The 16,276-nt window shown below is 35.8% G+C and overlaps 1 protein-coding gene across 1 annotated transcript in view; it reads left to right on the forward strand.

Moving 5' to 3' along the window:
- Positions 1–16,276, forward strand: part of LOC108709572 (ephrin type-A receptor 7) — a 310,721-nt gene that overhangs the window by 173,388 nt on the left and 121,057 nt on the right. The window contains exons 4-5 of the mRNA XM_041584012.1: positions 7,719–7,874; positions 8,760–9,095. Coding sequence (XP_041439946.1) covers positions 7,719–7,874; positions 8,760–9,095 — 492 coding nt within the window. The remainder of the gene's footprint in view (positions 1–7,718; positions 7,875–8,759; positions 9,096–16,276) is intronic.

Raw genomic sequence — 16,276 nt, forward strand, 5'->3', positions numbered from 1 at the left:
GATTGTATTTCTTCTTTCTTTCTTCTTGGCCTATGTCTGTAGAGCTAACTACTGCAATAGAAGAGATTTTGATTTGGGTTGTATTCTGCTTTACAGAAGCCATCGAAGAAGTAAAATTGAACAAACAGCAAGAGAAATATATTCAATCAGCCCCCTACGCTGTCACTTATTACCTCAAGTTTGCACTTTGCTGCAGCTGTTACATCAAATATTCATAATTTCCTTCCTTGGCTTTATTGAATACATTTGCCTGCATTCCGGATTCAGACCTTGCTCTCCAAATACAGTTAGAGGGTAGAAGAAAAGGCAAGCATTAGTATGCCAAATCTTTTCACAAGTGTTTAATAATTTAGAACTGCTGTGCTACTAAGAAATTGTATGTGGATAAATGCTACTTTTTAAGTATGGGAATATGATGTGCTAGATTCAATTATCTATCTTTTCCCCAAGTTCTAATACCTCATTTGTATTGTTATATTTGCACCCTATTGAAAGTCACAGAGCTGTTTGTTTGTCTGTCTCCTCTTCTTAAAGTTAATACGTTTTTCAGGGCAGAGACCTCAGTCCAGCTGTGTATTGAAACTCCTAGTACTTAATGGGATTTTTACCCTCAAGTAACCTTTACGTTTTATGTAGACAGTGATATTCTGAAACAATTTGTTATTGGTCCTATTTTTTTTGTAGTTATTTAAATTATTTAACATATTTCTTAACAGCCCACCAGCTTGCAATTTCAGCAGCTATCTGGCTGCAAGGGTCCAATTTACCCTAGCAATCAGGAAATGGTCTGAATTGGGAGATTGGGAGACAAGGGCAAATAGGAGAAGGTCAAGATAGAGTGATAAGTAATAAAAGGAGCAACAAAAATAAAATTGTTGTATCACAGAAAAATAGATTTTGACTGCCGCATCAGTAAACCCTGCTTGAAAGCTGGAAGAGGCAGAAGAGGGTGGGAAATCATTCAAGAACTATAAAAAGTAATGACCATATGAAAAGTTGCTGAGTACAGAAGATTCCATAACATATGAAAAGTTCACTTAAAGGTGAACTACTGCTTTAAGTATTTTTTTCTTACTGTCTAATTTATAATAACTATACCCGCTTGTGTTTACGCCTTGTAAGGCACTGCATACAGTACATTTGTGGTATATAAATGTATATATACAATATATTGCAAAATACCCCCAAAAACTCGCAGTAATATCCAACATTAGCATTATTCGAACTCAGCTACCCCCTTGAATGTTCTGTAAAATCTTTCTTCGTTTGCTCTGTGTTAATTGTAAAAGATAATTAAAGGTTTGTTTGATTTCACAGGTTAAAATATATTCCTTTTTTATTCAAATAACGAATATAAAAATAGTTTTCCCAAAACAACAGGGACATACGGAGAGAAATGAATAGCTTGTGTTTTCTTGGTCACAGTGTATATTCCTGGCCAGTCTCAAGCTTCGTTTGAATGCAGCATATGGTGCTCTGTTTATAAGTGAAAAGAATGAGGCTTGTTGTGTTATTCCCAGAAATAGCTTTTGTATATTCTTTAATTATTCCTTCATCTGGACACCAGTGAATTAGGGGGATATCATGATATTCACTGTTTGTTTCTTTGAGTGTTTGTTTACAAGCTGCTCTCCAAGCTTCTCTTTGTGCTTTGAATGTTTAGAGCTTGGAGTAAATACAGATTCTGAGCAGACTGTTACAGCGCAGAGAAATCTATTCCAACAACAGTTTTTAAAAATGTGTAGAAAAATAGGTGAACTAAGCTGTTGTTGTCACATGGGTGCTAATGCTTATTCTATCTACATAGAAGTAACCTATAAATACTGTAGTTGGTGTTGAACCGGAGAGAGATAGGATGTTCTCATGTTCTTGGAAGACTAAAGCATAAACAAGGTCACTATCTGACCACTGGAATTCTCCATTAATGGTGACTTCTATAGCTGTCACATTACTTTATAAATGGTGGATTTTAACATTTACCTATTAATAAATACACCTCAAAAATCATATCCATTGCCTGAATTTTCATAGTGGATAGGAATTGTCAGCATGCTGCCCAAAACAAAGTTACATTTTTGTAATTGTTAAAGGAAAACTATACCCCGGACAATGTAGGTCTCCATGAAAATATATTTGCATAAAACAGTTCATATATAAAACCCTGATTCATGCAAATAAAGCATTTATACTTTTATAGTCGTATGTGCAATTGGGTAATCCTAAATAGAAAATTGGCATTTTAAAATATATGGGCCATCCCCTGGGATCCTAGAATTCACGGTGCACACAAACAAACCATACATGTTAGGTCACACAAGCAAATTAATGTTCTGTCTTTTACTCCCACACTTCTTCCTGTTACAGTTAGAGCTGCATTATTTCTGGTCAGGTGATCTCTGAGGCAGCACAGAGAATATCATCAAATGGGGCTCAAGTGAAAATGTGTAAAAGGCAACATTTACTTAAATATATATTACGGTTTGGTAAGATTCTAAACATTAATATGCCACTAATTATGATATAAACTGTTGCTTAAATATTCATTTTGGAAGTATAGATTTCCGTTTGAGAACATAACTAGCTGGTGCAATGTCCTTAAGGCTAGTGGCAGATGGGTAGATTAGTTGCCTAGCGACAAATCTCCTCTTATGCGGGTGACTAATCTCCACATACTGCCTTCCCGCTAGGGATGTAGCGAACTGTTCTGCGGCGAACTTGTTCGCGCGAACATCGGCTGTTCGCGTCCGCCGCAAGTTCGCGAACGTCGCGCGACGTTCGCCAATAGGCGTTCGCGTCAAAATCGTTCGACCATTCGACCATTCGATCGCTAAAATCGAACGATTTTCGTTCGATTCGAACGAAAATCGTTCGATCGAACGATTAAAAATCCTACGATCGTTCGAATCGAACGATTTTCGGATGTTCGAAGTTCGCGAACAGTTCGCGAACTGTTCGCATTTTTTGCCGGTGTTCGCGAACGGCGTTCGCGAACACATACTCGGCGGTTCGCTACATCCCTACTTCCCGCCGGCTAAAATACAAATCGTCTGCAGGATCTCGGTTGACTTCGGAAATGCGAAACAATCCAAATGGCGATTCATATTTTAACTGGCGGGAAGGCAGTTCGGGGAGATTAGTCGCCATCAGAAAAGATTTGTCACTGGGCGACTAGTCTCCCTGTCTGCCACTGGCCTTAAGGGCCAGTAACAATAGAAAATGACTGGCAATAGTATGCTGTGAACACCTTGTCAGATGTAGAGCTGAGCTAGATTTGTGTAAATTCCCTACACGAAGCCCCACTTGGTATCATGCGCAATATAAAACCAATCTTCTCTTTAATGCATATGTGAGACTTGAGAACATTGTATTTTCCTGTCCACAATATATTCAATTTTCCAAAGCTGCAGGTCAAATGTACAAAGAATAGATATTTTTAAACACAAGAGGAATGCAACATCTTCATTCAGATTTCCTTTGTAAGTCTTCTCAATGCTTCTTTCAAACCAATTTACATTAATGTATCTGAACAAAGGAAAGCACAACAGACAGACTTTATTGCATTTCAAATTCTATTTTAAGAGATGGGCCGAGTGCTGCCAATAACTATGTTCTCACATCACAAAATCCATCATCTTACAAAACAATTACTCTAAAATACAATTCCCTGTGTATCTTATTATTAGAATTTACCTTTATGTTTCTTGTGTTGGAAATTCAGTATCAGAACTTGTACCTTTAGCTTTTTAAATATTTCATATAATTTGATAAGCTGAATATAAATGGCCATTGTCTTCAGTTAGCAAACACCACTGTACTTCACAGTCTTGGTGGGACCTTGTGTAAGTATAGCCAGTAAACATAGATAGTAATTGGATTGAGTAATAGCATTAGCAAATACTCCAACACCTTAGCAAAGATGATATGTTGGGAATGGTAGGAGTTGTACTGCGATTAAAGTTAGGGACTTGGTAAAGTTAAAGTAATAAACATTTTAAAGCAAACAATTAATTAGACCTGGTGCTCATTTTACTTTTATTAACAGGTATTCTCTAATTTTGAGACAAATGACACCTATGCCTATCATTCACTCGAAGTGTACATCTACCTGTAAGAATTAATAACAGACTCTTGATGGGGCTCATTTTAGATGAGCTCCATCAAATAGTTTTACTTACTAATCACTGATGAGTCATGGGTTTCTGCATATGTACATAGCTGCCTAGTTTTCATAGATAAACATTAGTTTTAGGTTTCTTTTCTGGGAAGAGACAAACATAATGCAGTTTACTTGTTATAACATGTTATATTACTATACTAACTTGAGCAGGTCAATCTAGTGGGTTTGAATTTGCCCAGATCACTAGCTCTGCTGTGCAGCATTCTAAGCAATGTTACCCTTAAAGGAGAACTAAATCTTGAACTATAAAACTAGTGCAGAAATGTTGTACAGGGTTCTATAACAGCCCAAGGCATCAATATCCCTTTACCAGGGATGATCTGTGCCTCCAAATATGTCCCAGTAGCTCCCCATCTTTTTCCTGCTGATTCACTGCACATGCTCTGTGCTGTGGTCACTTACTGAGCTTATGGATCGGACACACAATATACTGAATATTTATAATGCTAATGTCTTAATATAAGGCTGATTAGTAAATAATTCAGATTACTGGTACATGGCAGTTCAGAAACCAGCACAATTTGCATCAGAATTGAATAATCATCACTGTAATATCAGCTTTTATGACAGGCAAACCTAATATTCTGCTTGATGGTTTTCTATGACCCATAAGCTTAGCTTCTCAACAGCTGTTCAAAGCCCACTGAGTATGTGAGTGTCACAGACACTCCTAACAATATACAAGATGGGAAACTCCAATGGCAACTTAGAAGGCCTGGATCATTACTGCTATAAAGATGCTGAACCTTTAGGCAGGCTAAGTATATAAAATATGGTGTCTCTAGTCATAATCATTTTTAGTGGTTAGTTCTCCTTTAAGAGGGCTAGGGGGCAACATTGCTTTAAACATTTTATGTGGTCAAGTGCTTGACAGTTATGTAATGATGCCATGCTAGCAATACATGAATTATACTCTTTATTGCCAGTAGGGATGCACCGAATCCAGGATTCGGTTCGGGATTCGGCAAAGATTCTGCCTTTTTCAGCAGGATTCGGCCGAATCCTTATGCCTGGCCGAACCGAATCCGAATCCTAATTTGCATATGCAAATTAGGGGTGTTTAGGGAAATCGCATGACTTTCCTGCCGCGGCAGGAAAGGAAAAAGTAGAAAAAATTCTTCTTTTGTGACAAAAAGTCATGCGATTTCCCTAAACACCCCTAATTTGCATATGCAAATTAGGATTCGGATTCGGTTCAGTATTCGGCCGAATCTTTCACCAAGGATTCGGGGATTCGGCCGAATCCCAAATAGTGGATTCGGTGCATCCCTAATTGCCAGTGCTAAAAAAAAGCTATTTTGTAGCTTTAACTGCACATCCAGTGTAATAAAAGAAAGAGAGTAATGAGAGAATAAGCTTATGAATTAAAGGGATAACAAAAACTTTTTCAGTGATAAATGTTAAATTTGTGCTTTTCGCAAAAAATGTGGTTAAAACAATGCCGGCTCCTTCATTTCTCAGACACTTGTGGTGAAACAGTTGATGTAGCTTCTTTGCTTTCTATGTTCTCTTTAGACCCTTGCAACAAATGTAGAATTGAAACCCATTTATTCCAATGCAGAAAAACATTTATCACTGCACGCAATAGGCAGGGAGTAATGATTCTGAAGGGAATTAGCACATCATCATTTACTTATAAAGCACCAGCAAGTTATGCAGCACTTTACATAAATAAATATCAAACAGGGGTCTTAAAATAATTTAACAAACAAGGGTTACTGAGTAAAAATAGGATCAGAAGGCCTTATCGCAAGAGCTGAAGCATCTATTTGCTTTGGTAAATGTGTCATTAGTTGTTAACTTAATAAGGTAGAGACCAGCATTGCTCGACATGAACATTCCCTTTTCTGAATATTTACTGTAAGTATATAGTTCCGATAGGCTTCCAGTTTTAGAGCAGGTAAGAAAAGGGCAACTGCTTGTGACAAGCCGATTATATCTACCAGTAAAATCAATGTTTGTTTACTTGACTTTCTGCTTCAACATTGACCCCAAATTGTCAAGAGCTGCTTTCCTGGCAACTGAAATCTACGCTCAGAAGAATATTCTCTAATAATCTGTGGTTTCTGAGAAGCAGATACTGATCTGCAGCAATATCAACAGAGAAAGCAGTCAAGGAGACTGTTATAAATATATAAGAGAATTATTGTAGACCCTTCATAACTGCCTAAATCATTTAACCCCTCCATGACAGCATACTCTGTACATAGGTCCACTTTTCCTTTTTTATTTATGTCACTAAAAATACACCGTAACTGACAGTGAAAGTAATATGTGTGCTTGCATACTTACAAAATCCTTGCAAATACACAAGGTCTCAGATTAAAAGAAAACACTATTTTTTTTGCCATTTTCTGCATACTGCAGTATAAATGTAATTGATACCTGATGCACAAAGTTTGGGTGAAACAGAGGGACAATAAAGATGGAAGCAAGGGACAAGGAGAAAGCATTAAAAGGGCTATTCCTTCTGCTCGGCTTTTACATTTAGATTATTGAAATTGTGATTGGCAGCATTAGATATCAATTAAGCAATGAGTCTCAAATTAAAACTGAACTGCTCTGCTCGTTAAGGGGTAGCATATTTGAATAGTAATTAAAACTATACTCAAAATATTGTTTAACATGTCACTGAATTCCCTACTGCTTTAGTCTCTCTCTCTCTCTCTCTCCCTCTCTCTCTCTCTCTCTCTCTCTAGTATACACTGTATACTGTATAAGAACTGAGTGTATAAAATGGGTAGTGATAAAGTACAAACCACTGTTTTATTATTACAGAGAAAAAAAGGAAATCAATTTTAAAATGTTGAGTTATTTGATTAAAGTCAATTTCAATGACCACATTCAATTACCTGTAACTTTGAAATTATATAAGGGGGACACAACCATTTGTAACAGTGTGCGCAGAGTGCAATTTTGGACATCATGGCATTTTACCAGAGTTTCTCCCACAAATTCAGCATAATTGTGCGAGAAAGGAAGTGCTTTGTATCTAACAAAAAGGCAGTGAAAATTGTGGGGTGACTCTATAGGCTCAAGTACACCACAACTACAAGACAGGCTGCTGTGGAAACTCTGGAGCTACCACCACATTTGAGGTGACAGAAGCTCCAAGGTTCCACAGCTCAGTAGGCACACTAGTGAACAATATGTAGGAGGTGGGATGGACACCGGGCAACTATGCTTCATCAAGGACCAGCTTTGTACACTAGTGTCTTAACTTATGCACAACTGTGACTGCACTTGCAGCAGTGAATGACAGCAAGTACTTAACTCTAGTGTGATAGTCATATCAAAGAGGAGCTAGCTTACACTTTAATGGATAAAATAGTACTGTCCATATGTTCAGTAAAACATAAAAAGATATATCAGCAATTATTTATAAAAGATAGCTTTTATTGTCTCTGTTTAGTTCAAATATATCTAGGCATGCCAATACATAACTATTCATGGGAGATAACATTTTTCTTTTTCTATGCACACCAGTATTTGATACTGTATAATATGTAACCAGTATCTAAATGTGTACCTCTATTTGCAGCTTGTCCACCTGGCTTTTACAAGATGTCCAGTAGACTCCAGCTTTGTGTCCCCTGTCCTCAACATAGTTACACAAACCAAGAGTCGTCCACTGTCTGCCCCTGTGAAAGAAACTACTTTCGCTCACCACTGGACTCTCCCTCCACTTCATGTACAAGTAAGTTTCATCAGATACTTCTATCAAAGTCTTCTATGTTTTGTTAACTTTTCAAGATATTTTCAAAATGATACTCTACCCTTGAAAATTGCATGTCTATATAAATATATGACATAAAACAGCCCACATGTAAAACATTGTTGCTTACAAATAAAACCATTTCATGGAAAATATCCATCAGGATGTATAAGATATTTTAATAGGTCGGCATTAGGTCAATAGGATATAAATTATCTATTGGTTATGTATTCATTGTGAAGGTAAAGTTTGCCTTTAAATCTCTAACTTCAGATTGTGACGGTTTTGGTTTGTCTTTTTATTATATATATATAATAATATAAGCATTATCTTTCAGATTCATGATGATCCATGATTACTTTTTGCTTTAAAGGTTTACAGTAGGAATGTTTAACCTATATAAGGAAATGGGTCACCTGCTGGTAGTGGCGGGTTTCCATTAACCCCCTGCTTATAAATTAAAATAGTTATTACAATGAGATGCAAAATCCCTCTTGAGTAATGCTACAAGGTTCAGTTTCCCATTTGTATGAATATTCTTATGATCTTGTTATTAGTAAATAAATATTTTAAGATATAACTGAACTGTGGAGTCTGTTATAGACCAAATTTGTTTGCTCATTGAGTGTCTATTGCTGTTTCCTATATATCAAAACAGGAAATATATTGTGCTTTGTTCTGAATCAATATTCCCACAGTAAAAAAAAACTAACTTTAAAAAAGCCAAAGTGCAAAGCTGGTTCTAAACCAATTTTTGGATCATGACACTGATTGTACAATTTAATTAGGATTTGAAGTAGGGATTATAGGAATTATTCTGGCAATGTAAAGCTAAATAACCAATAATTTGCATTTTCTCCCTTTTAGGACCACCATCAGCTCCAAGAAATTTGGTTTATAGCATGAAGCAAACAACATTGATTCTAGAATGGAACACTCCAGTGGACACAGGAGGGAGGGGTGATATTACCTATAATATCTTCTGTGACAAATGTTCTGTGGCCTTCCAGCAGTGTGAGGCCTGCGGCAGCAGCATTGGCTATGTGCCTCAGCAAACTGGATTAGTTGATCGAACTGTTACCTTGGTGAATTTATTCCCACATGTTAACTACACAATTCGGGTGGAGTCTGTGAACGGAGTATCTGATTTTAGCCTGTATGCCAACGAGTTTGCTGAAATCAACATCTCCACTGGCAATGCAGGTATTGTAGCTCTTGTATCACCTTTTGCTTTTTTCCCACTTTTATTTTAAAATTAACAATGAAGATGTTGCTTTGGATTGAGGGCTATTAACTACTAACATAGCCAAACTAGCTACAATGTTGACTTAATTATAGCCCTGGAGCTCACTAAGGTTCATTAACTCTGGACAGGGGGACCAGTGCTGGATATCTAAGAGGCACAGAATTATATAGAATGGGCTTTTGTTCCATGATGCATAAGAAAAGACCATGGGTTGTCTACCTCCTTTCCTATAAGTCACAACTCCAGTATGCAAAAATTTACAGGGGCTGTCAGTGCTACCAACACATACAAACACACCGATTTGCATTTCCTACTGCAGGCCCCATGGAGCTATATGTGTGTGTTTGTATATGATATTGTCCTGAGAAGTACACTCGCCACATAAATGCCTGGGTACTAATAAACATAGTCCAAAATTTTGATCACTAACCTTGACTTTTGTAGAGAGAAATATTGTGCGTCACAGTTAGTGACCAAAATGTTGGTCTACCAATAAAATAATTTTTGCTGCCATTATCAAGACTTGTTAAGTGTTATACACTTGGATCTGCTAAGATATATTTATTTTTCTTATATCTTAATTAAAGCTTTACATTTGCCTTTTTAATTATACTTAAATATAATTAGAGTCTATTTATTTTTATTTAAGTATGAACTAAGCATTATATACCCACCAATCTGACTGAATTCCAGACCTCAGGGCTTGTTTACAAAGTGCAACTACACTTGCAGTCATGCAAAGATGGCCGCCGTTACTTGCCACTAATCTGTTTGGACGAATTGCACACAAAGCAACCCTGGTGCTACCACCACCTCGATGAAGGTGATGCTTTATGACAGTTTTTAACTGTATGATAACACTATTAAGTGAATCAATGTACCCTTCATGTTTACAGGTTAAATGGCACATTAAGGACTAAAATTCCAATAATAATCGGGTACAGATCTTACAACTACCTGTTTGGCAATCCTCTCCCAGAGAGAATTTCCACTTTAAAATACACTGATATAGTAACAGTTAAATCCATATTGGTACTGTGCATATACTGTAATAAAACACAGGAAACTCCTGCTGATTTAAGTGGAAATTCCCATGTTCCCTAATCAGCAGTGTAATGAATAAACCCTTAAGTGAATGGAGATTTGAGGCATGCAGTGTATGTTAAGTCTAGCACTTCAAACTGATTAATAGCATGGAATACAGACATTTATCTTGCCGTCTATTTTAAATAATTTGTCAGTAGAGCTACATGAAATATCCATAAGTTATGCAGCAATGAAGGCCTTCTTGCAGTTTTCCCCTTACATAAAAATTCCTTGTAGAATCTGAAACAGCAGAAATTTGACATTTTACGTAATCCCACAGCTCCCTCTTCTTAAATAAATTTACATATAAATAACAAAAATGCAGAGCTTATTGGTACTTAAAATTGCTAGTGAAGCTGACATTGATGAATCTGTTTCACCCAACACTTTGAACTGATTATTTGAAGTTTGGATCAGTGCTATCTTCTCACAATATATTTTTATCAAGTGTTTATTATATCTTTTGAATATCTGACACAGCATTGAACTTTCTCTTGGATATTTTTTTCTTGGCTTATTTCGTGAATTCCAGGGGGTGTTAATATATAGCAGGAAATGCTGATTAATCGCTGAATATTAAAAAAGCACTTTAGAAAACTGCTGCATTAATATAGCCTCATATTATACTGTGGTTAGAAAACTGTAACCAGTGGCATAATTATTGAGGAAACAGACCCTGCACAAGCAGACGGGAGGGCAGTTTTTGCACGGGGGCGGTGCCCATTGAGTATGCCACTGTCTTTACCTGAGTAAAAGTGCCAATACATGCAGACATTGGTTGGTCAACTGAGCCTGAGTCACAAAATTGTGCAAAGATCCTCTTATTTATTGACCTGGCCAGTGTCAGACTGGGGCACATGGGGTTCACCAGAGAACCTGGCCTCAGGGGGCCACCTATAAAATCATCAATTTTCTAAATTATCAATTACATTTCATTAAATTTAATAAATTTAGCTTTAATTCTTTCATTAAAGAGGTAGTCCATCTGTAAGTTAACTTTGATTGGGGAATGAAATAAAAGTCGGTAATGGAAAAAAATATTCGAAATGCCAAAAGTTAAGCCTCTGTGCGAACAAATTTGACTTTGTGCGAATTAAATATAGCTTTTGCAAACCCGGAAACTGTTTAGCGACCACTTCGGACAGTGGACGAAGGTTTGCAAATTATATAGTAAGCACCAGTGCGCAGTGAATATAATAAAACTTCTTACTGAAAAAGTTGTTACGTTTGCTCCAAAAGATTACGACACCTTCAAGCACTTCTTAAAAGTGGGCAATGCACAATTAAAATTTGCAATACACAATTAAAATTCACAATGTAATAACAGTTTAAGGAAGAGTATTATATTGCGAAATGAGACTTTTTATTCTTATGTGTGCTAAGTGTTTTGCTCTTTGTGACTTTAATTACATTCCCCCATTAGTATTTTATTGAATAGCTAATTCTAAGCATCCTTTCATTTTTAATTTTTTTGTCTACTTCTTTTGAATAATTCCAGCTTTCACATGGGTTCACTGACCCTATCTGAAAAAACAAAACGTAAATTGCCTAAATTAATTTATTGTTATTGCTACTTTTTATTACCCATCTTTCTATTCCAGTCTCCAGTTGCTGAATTAAATTATTTAAATATAATTTAAAGTTGAACAACCCCTTTAACAAAAAAATAATGTATTGAATTGATTTATTTATTGAATTATCAACTAATATTTCATTCATTTTATATACCCACCCTGCATGAAAATGATTCATAGCTTGACAATCTAAAATGGTTAGATAGTAGTGATGGCGAATCTGTGCAGTTTCGAGAAATTCACGAAACGGCAAAAATTCGTGAAACGCATTGAAGTCAATGGGTGCCAAAATAATTTTGACGCACTTCAATTTTGAAGCAAGCGTCAATTTTTATACGCGTGACTATTTGGTCCAAATGCATAAAAGTCAATGGGCGTCTGAATAATTTAGACGCATGACAATTTGTATGCGTGCGCCAATTTTGATGCACGTCAAACGTTTTTTTGACAGTGCTGATTTTCCGCTGGCGAATTGTCATTGCAGTTTTGCTAATTAATTTGCTTGAGGCAAAATACGAGAATTTTAGTCTGGCCACCGTGAATTTTAGTCTGCCAAATTTATTCGCCCATCACTACTAGATATAATTAGCTCTGTATTATTGGATATTCCTGGAAATTCCTGAAACACATACCACTGTTATCTTTTTTTGTTGAAAGTGGAGTAGATTATTATGCAGGCTGAGCGGGGTTCCCAAAATTTTATATGACTGTACAGGTAGATATGTGAAAACATGAATATGGAGCTGTTAAATCTGACCATCAAGCCTTGATATCAGAAATTAATGAAAAAATCAGGTGATAATGGCAGTCTAAATACCTGTGTGACATTTGCCTTAAGACCTATGCTGCTCAAGAAGATACAGTAAGTAGATGCTAATGGTAAAATTAATTCCATGTTTTTGTTTGGTAAATGTTATATGATTCCCCCCCATAGGAAAAAAAAACATCATATTAGCTACCTACAAATAGAAAGAATTAATCTCCCTGTTGGAAATAACCCCAAGCCTATGCTTTTATATTACATCTGTATTTGTCCACAGGAAATATTCTTAGAATGTACAATTAATCTTTTTTTTCTCTTTACACAACTTTCCTATGGTAATGTATAGTAATCCTAACATAGCTTTTCCCCTGTATTAAGCATGACTTACAAAGGAAACATTTTAGAGTATTGTGAAAGTGCCTGATGATATATATCTTAGGTCATTTATAAGTAGAACTACCCTTGCATATTTTTGTCAGTTGCAGCATATTCCTGTATATATTATAGTATGTGACACCTATTCTATCTTGTTCTTATCTAGGCTACTTCTCAGCCAGTTCTTGAATTAGTTATTACTGTCTTTAACTTCATCTTCATTGTGACAACATTCATTATTAGTTATGCCTCTTTTCCTGTACATGCATTCCCAGGAGTGCCTATTCCCTGCTACCTTTTTGTTCTACAAGGTCCCAAATGAAAAAAAAGAATGAAAAGTATGAAAATAGAATAATAACAAGTATTTTCAAAGTCTAACTGCAATTTTAGTCTAGACTATGACTCTGAATTTTACCTTAAAGGGGACATAAACCTTCCATTAGGTTGTTTTTATACCCACCTAGCTCATCAAATCAGTTATCCCAAACTTAAAGGTACAGTAACACCAAACTATTTAAGTGTTTAAAAGGAATGATAATATAATGGACAGTTTCCCTGCACTGATAAAACTAATGTGTTTGCTTCAGAAACACTACTATAGTTTATATAAACAAGCTGCTGTGTAGCCATGGTGGAAGCCATTCAAGCACAGGATACACAATAGATAACAGATAAGATCTGAAGAATCCCATCGGTTATCTGCTGTGTATCCTGTGCCGTTTCTCCTTTTTCAGCTGTGAATAGCTGCCCCCATGGATACACAGCAGCTTGTTTATATAAACTGCTATAGAGTTTCTGCAGCAAAAACACCAGTTTTACCAATACAGGGAAACACTACATTATATTTTCATGCTTTTTTGGTGTTAATATTCCTTTAAAGGGGCAATATACAGCTTTGCTTAACGCAAACCTCATGTAGTGTAGGGGGGTAGGGTTTATTTAACTTTAGGGTTGAATTCTCCTTTAAGATTCTATTTACAGTTGCTGGGTAACATTTTCCCTGTACCCTTTATAATAAAATGCTGGTTAAATTTAGTATGAAGTTGGTAGTGATAATCTGAAACTATTTGAAATTGGTCTTCAGTATTATTTTGTTGTGGTTTTTAAATTTAACTTTTTGCATAGCAGCTTTCTAGTTGCTAGGGAAATGTTTTACCATAGCAACCAAGCAGTGTTTTAATGAGAGACTGGAATATGAATAGAAGAAGAAATGAATAGAACATACAGTAAGTAAAACAAATATCTTTAATAATAAAATTGTATCCATATAGATCAGTAGTTTTTCTTTTGTATGTCGGGGTCAGGGCTCTTTTGTCCAGCAATGGTAAAGGTTAACTTACCTGTTGTCTCCTTTCCTATGAGCAACCAGGTTTTTATAGGCCCTTCCTCCATAATCTCATTGCCTGAACAAACAAGTTTTATTGTGAAAATCTTGTGTCCAGCAGCAATTCTATTGAGGTAGCTAAGGTGTTCCTTTGGATGGCCAAAGTTTATAGCTCTGGTTCTCTAGCTGCTTGGATACATTGTAAAAGGGGGTGATACTGTTTAACTTGCGTCTCTGACTAACAATTATACCCTGCAGGCAAGTTTATTTAAAGGCACAGTCTTAAAGAAACTCAGCCAATAAATGCTACCTTCTGATTGGACACTATGTGATACTGCTCCTGGGCAAACTTAGTGTCTTGTATTATATTATCCCCTAATATAGCATGAACTATCCCTTTATTTGCTTGCTAGACTACAATACCCTTCATGCAATAGCTCTTGATAATACAGGTTTGGGACCAGTTATCCAGAATGCTTAGGACCTGATTTCTTTCAACTAAGAGATCTTTTTTGTTATTTGGATCACCATACCTTAAGCCTACTAAAAAATAATTTAAACATTAAATTTGCCTTAAATACAAATGAATTACTGTATATGTTAGGATCAGGTACAAGGTACTGTGTCATTATTACAGAGAAACAATTATAAAAAAAAGTATAATTATTTGTTTAATACGGTATCTATGGGAGATGGGCTTCCTGTAATTTGGAGCTTTCTGGATAACAGGTTTTTGGATAACAGATCCCATACCTGTTTGATGTAAGTTTTAGCCCAGCAACATTTGAGTACCATCGCTTCTGAGGGTTTATGTCCCCTTTAAGCCACAACGAACAAAATGTAAGCTGTTTTATAACGAAAATTGAAATAAAAATAGAATTTGGTGTTCAGATTATGACATTAGATTGCTTTAATTCTACATGTAAATGGCCTTTCATAGCAATTATATATTTTCAACTAGATATCCGGTTTAAATCTAGTATAAAGAGGGCTGGAGTATTCATGTAATATAAAGCTTTGTCTAGCCATTTTACTTGATTGATTTTGTAATTGTTGTTTACAGTCACAATCAGACTGGATAAGCCTGTTATAAGTAGTCTATTAAAACTATCATCCTCTGCTTCATGCATCTTCATTATTATTATTGCCATAAGATTTGCTGTAATCAAATCTTGGAAATAGTCACTAACAGGGTGGCATCCTACTGCAGTGTTCTAGCTTGACTTGTAAACAGCCATTTTTACTTATGCATTGTCTTATACAGGTTTGAGACCCATTATCCAGAATGCTCGGGACCTTGGGCTTTCTGGATAATGGATCTATACATAATTTGAATCTTCATACCGTAAGTCTACTAGTAAATTAAGCAAACATTAAATAAACCCAACATGCTGCTTCTTCTTCAAATAAGGATTAATTGTATCTTAGTTTGGATTATGTACAAGGTACTTTTTTATTATTACAGAAAAAAAAGAAATCATTTTTTAAAATTTAGATTTGGATAAAATGGAGTCTATGGGCCAGATTCTTTCCTTAATTCGGAGCTTTCTGGATAATGGGTTTCCCGTTGATGGATCCCATACCTGTAGTACCATAGCTAATCCACTAAAGATTCATTTCAGTTAATCATCCACCAATTCACTACTTAATGATGTTTTTTTCTAAGACTAATAGACTGCTGCTATTTTTTCTGGTTGTCTTTTGGTGTTTAATGTGTATTTCTTAAAGATATATAATACCTCCCAATGGATATCTTTCCTGGTAATTAAGTACAGGCATAGGATCTGTTATCCAGAAAGGCCACCTCCCATAGACTCCATTTTATCCAAATAATCCAAATTTTTAAAAATAATTTCCTTTTGCTCTGTAATAATAAATCAGAAACTTGTAATTCATTCCGACTATATTATTAATCGTTATTGGAAGCAAAACCAGCCTATTGGGTTTATTAGATGTTTACATGATTTTCTAGTAGACTTAAGGTATGTAGATCCCCAGGTCCTGAGCATTCTGGAA

Source organism: Xenopus laevis, chromosome 2S (genome assembly GCF_017654675.1).
Source record: "Xenopus laevis strain J_2021 chromosome 2S, Xenopus_laevis_v10.1, whole genome shotgun sequence".
Classification (NCBI taxonomy): domain Eukaryota; kingdom Metazoa; phylum Chordata; class Amphibia; order Anura; family Pipidae; genus Xenopus; species Xenopus laevis.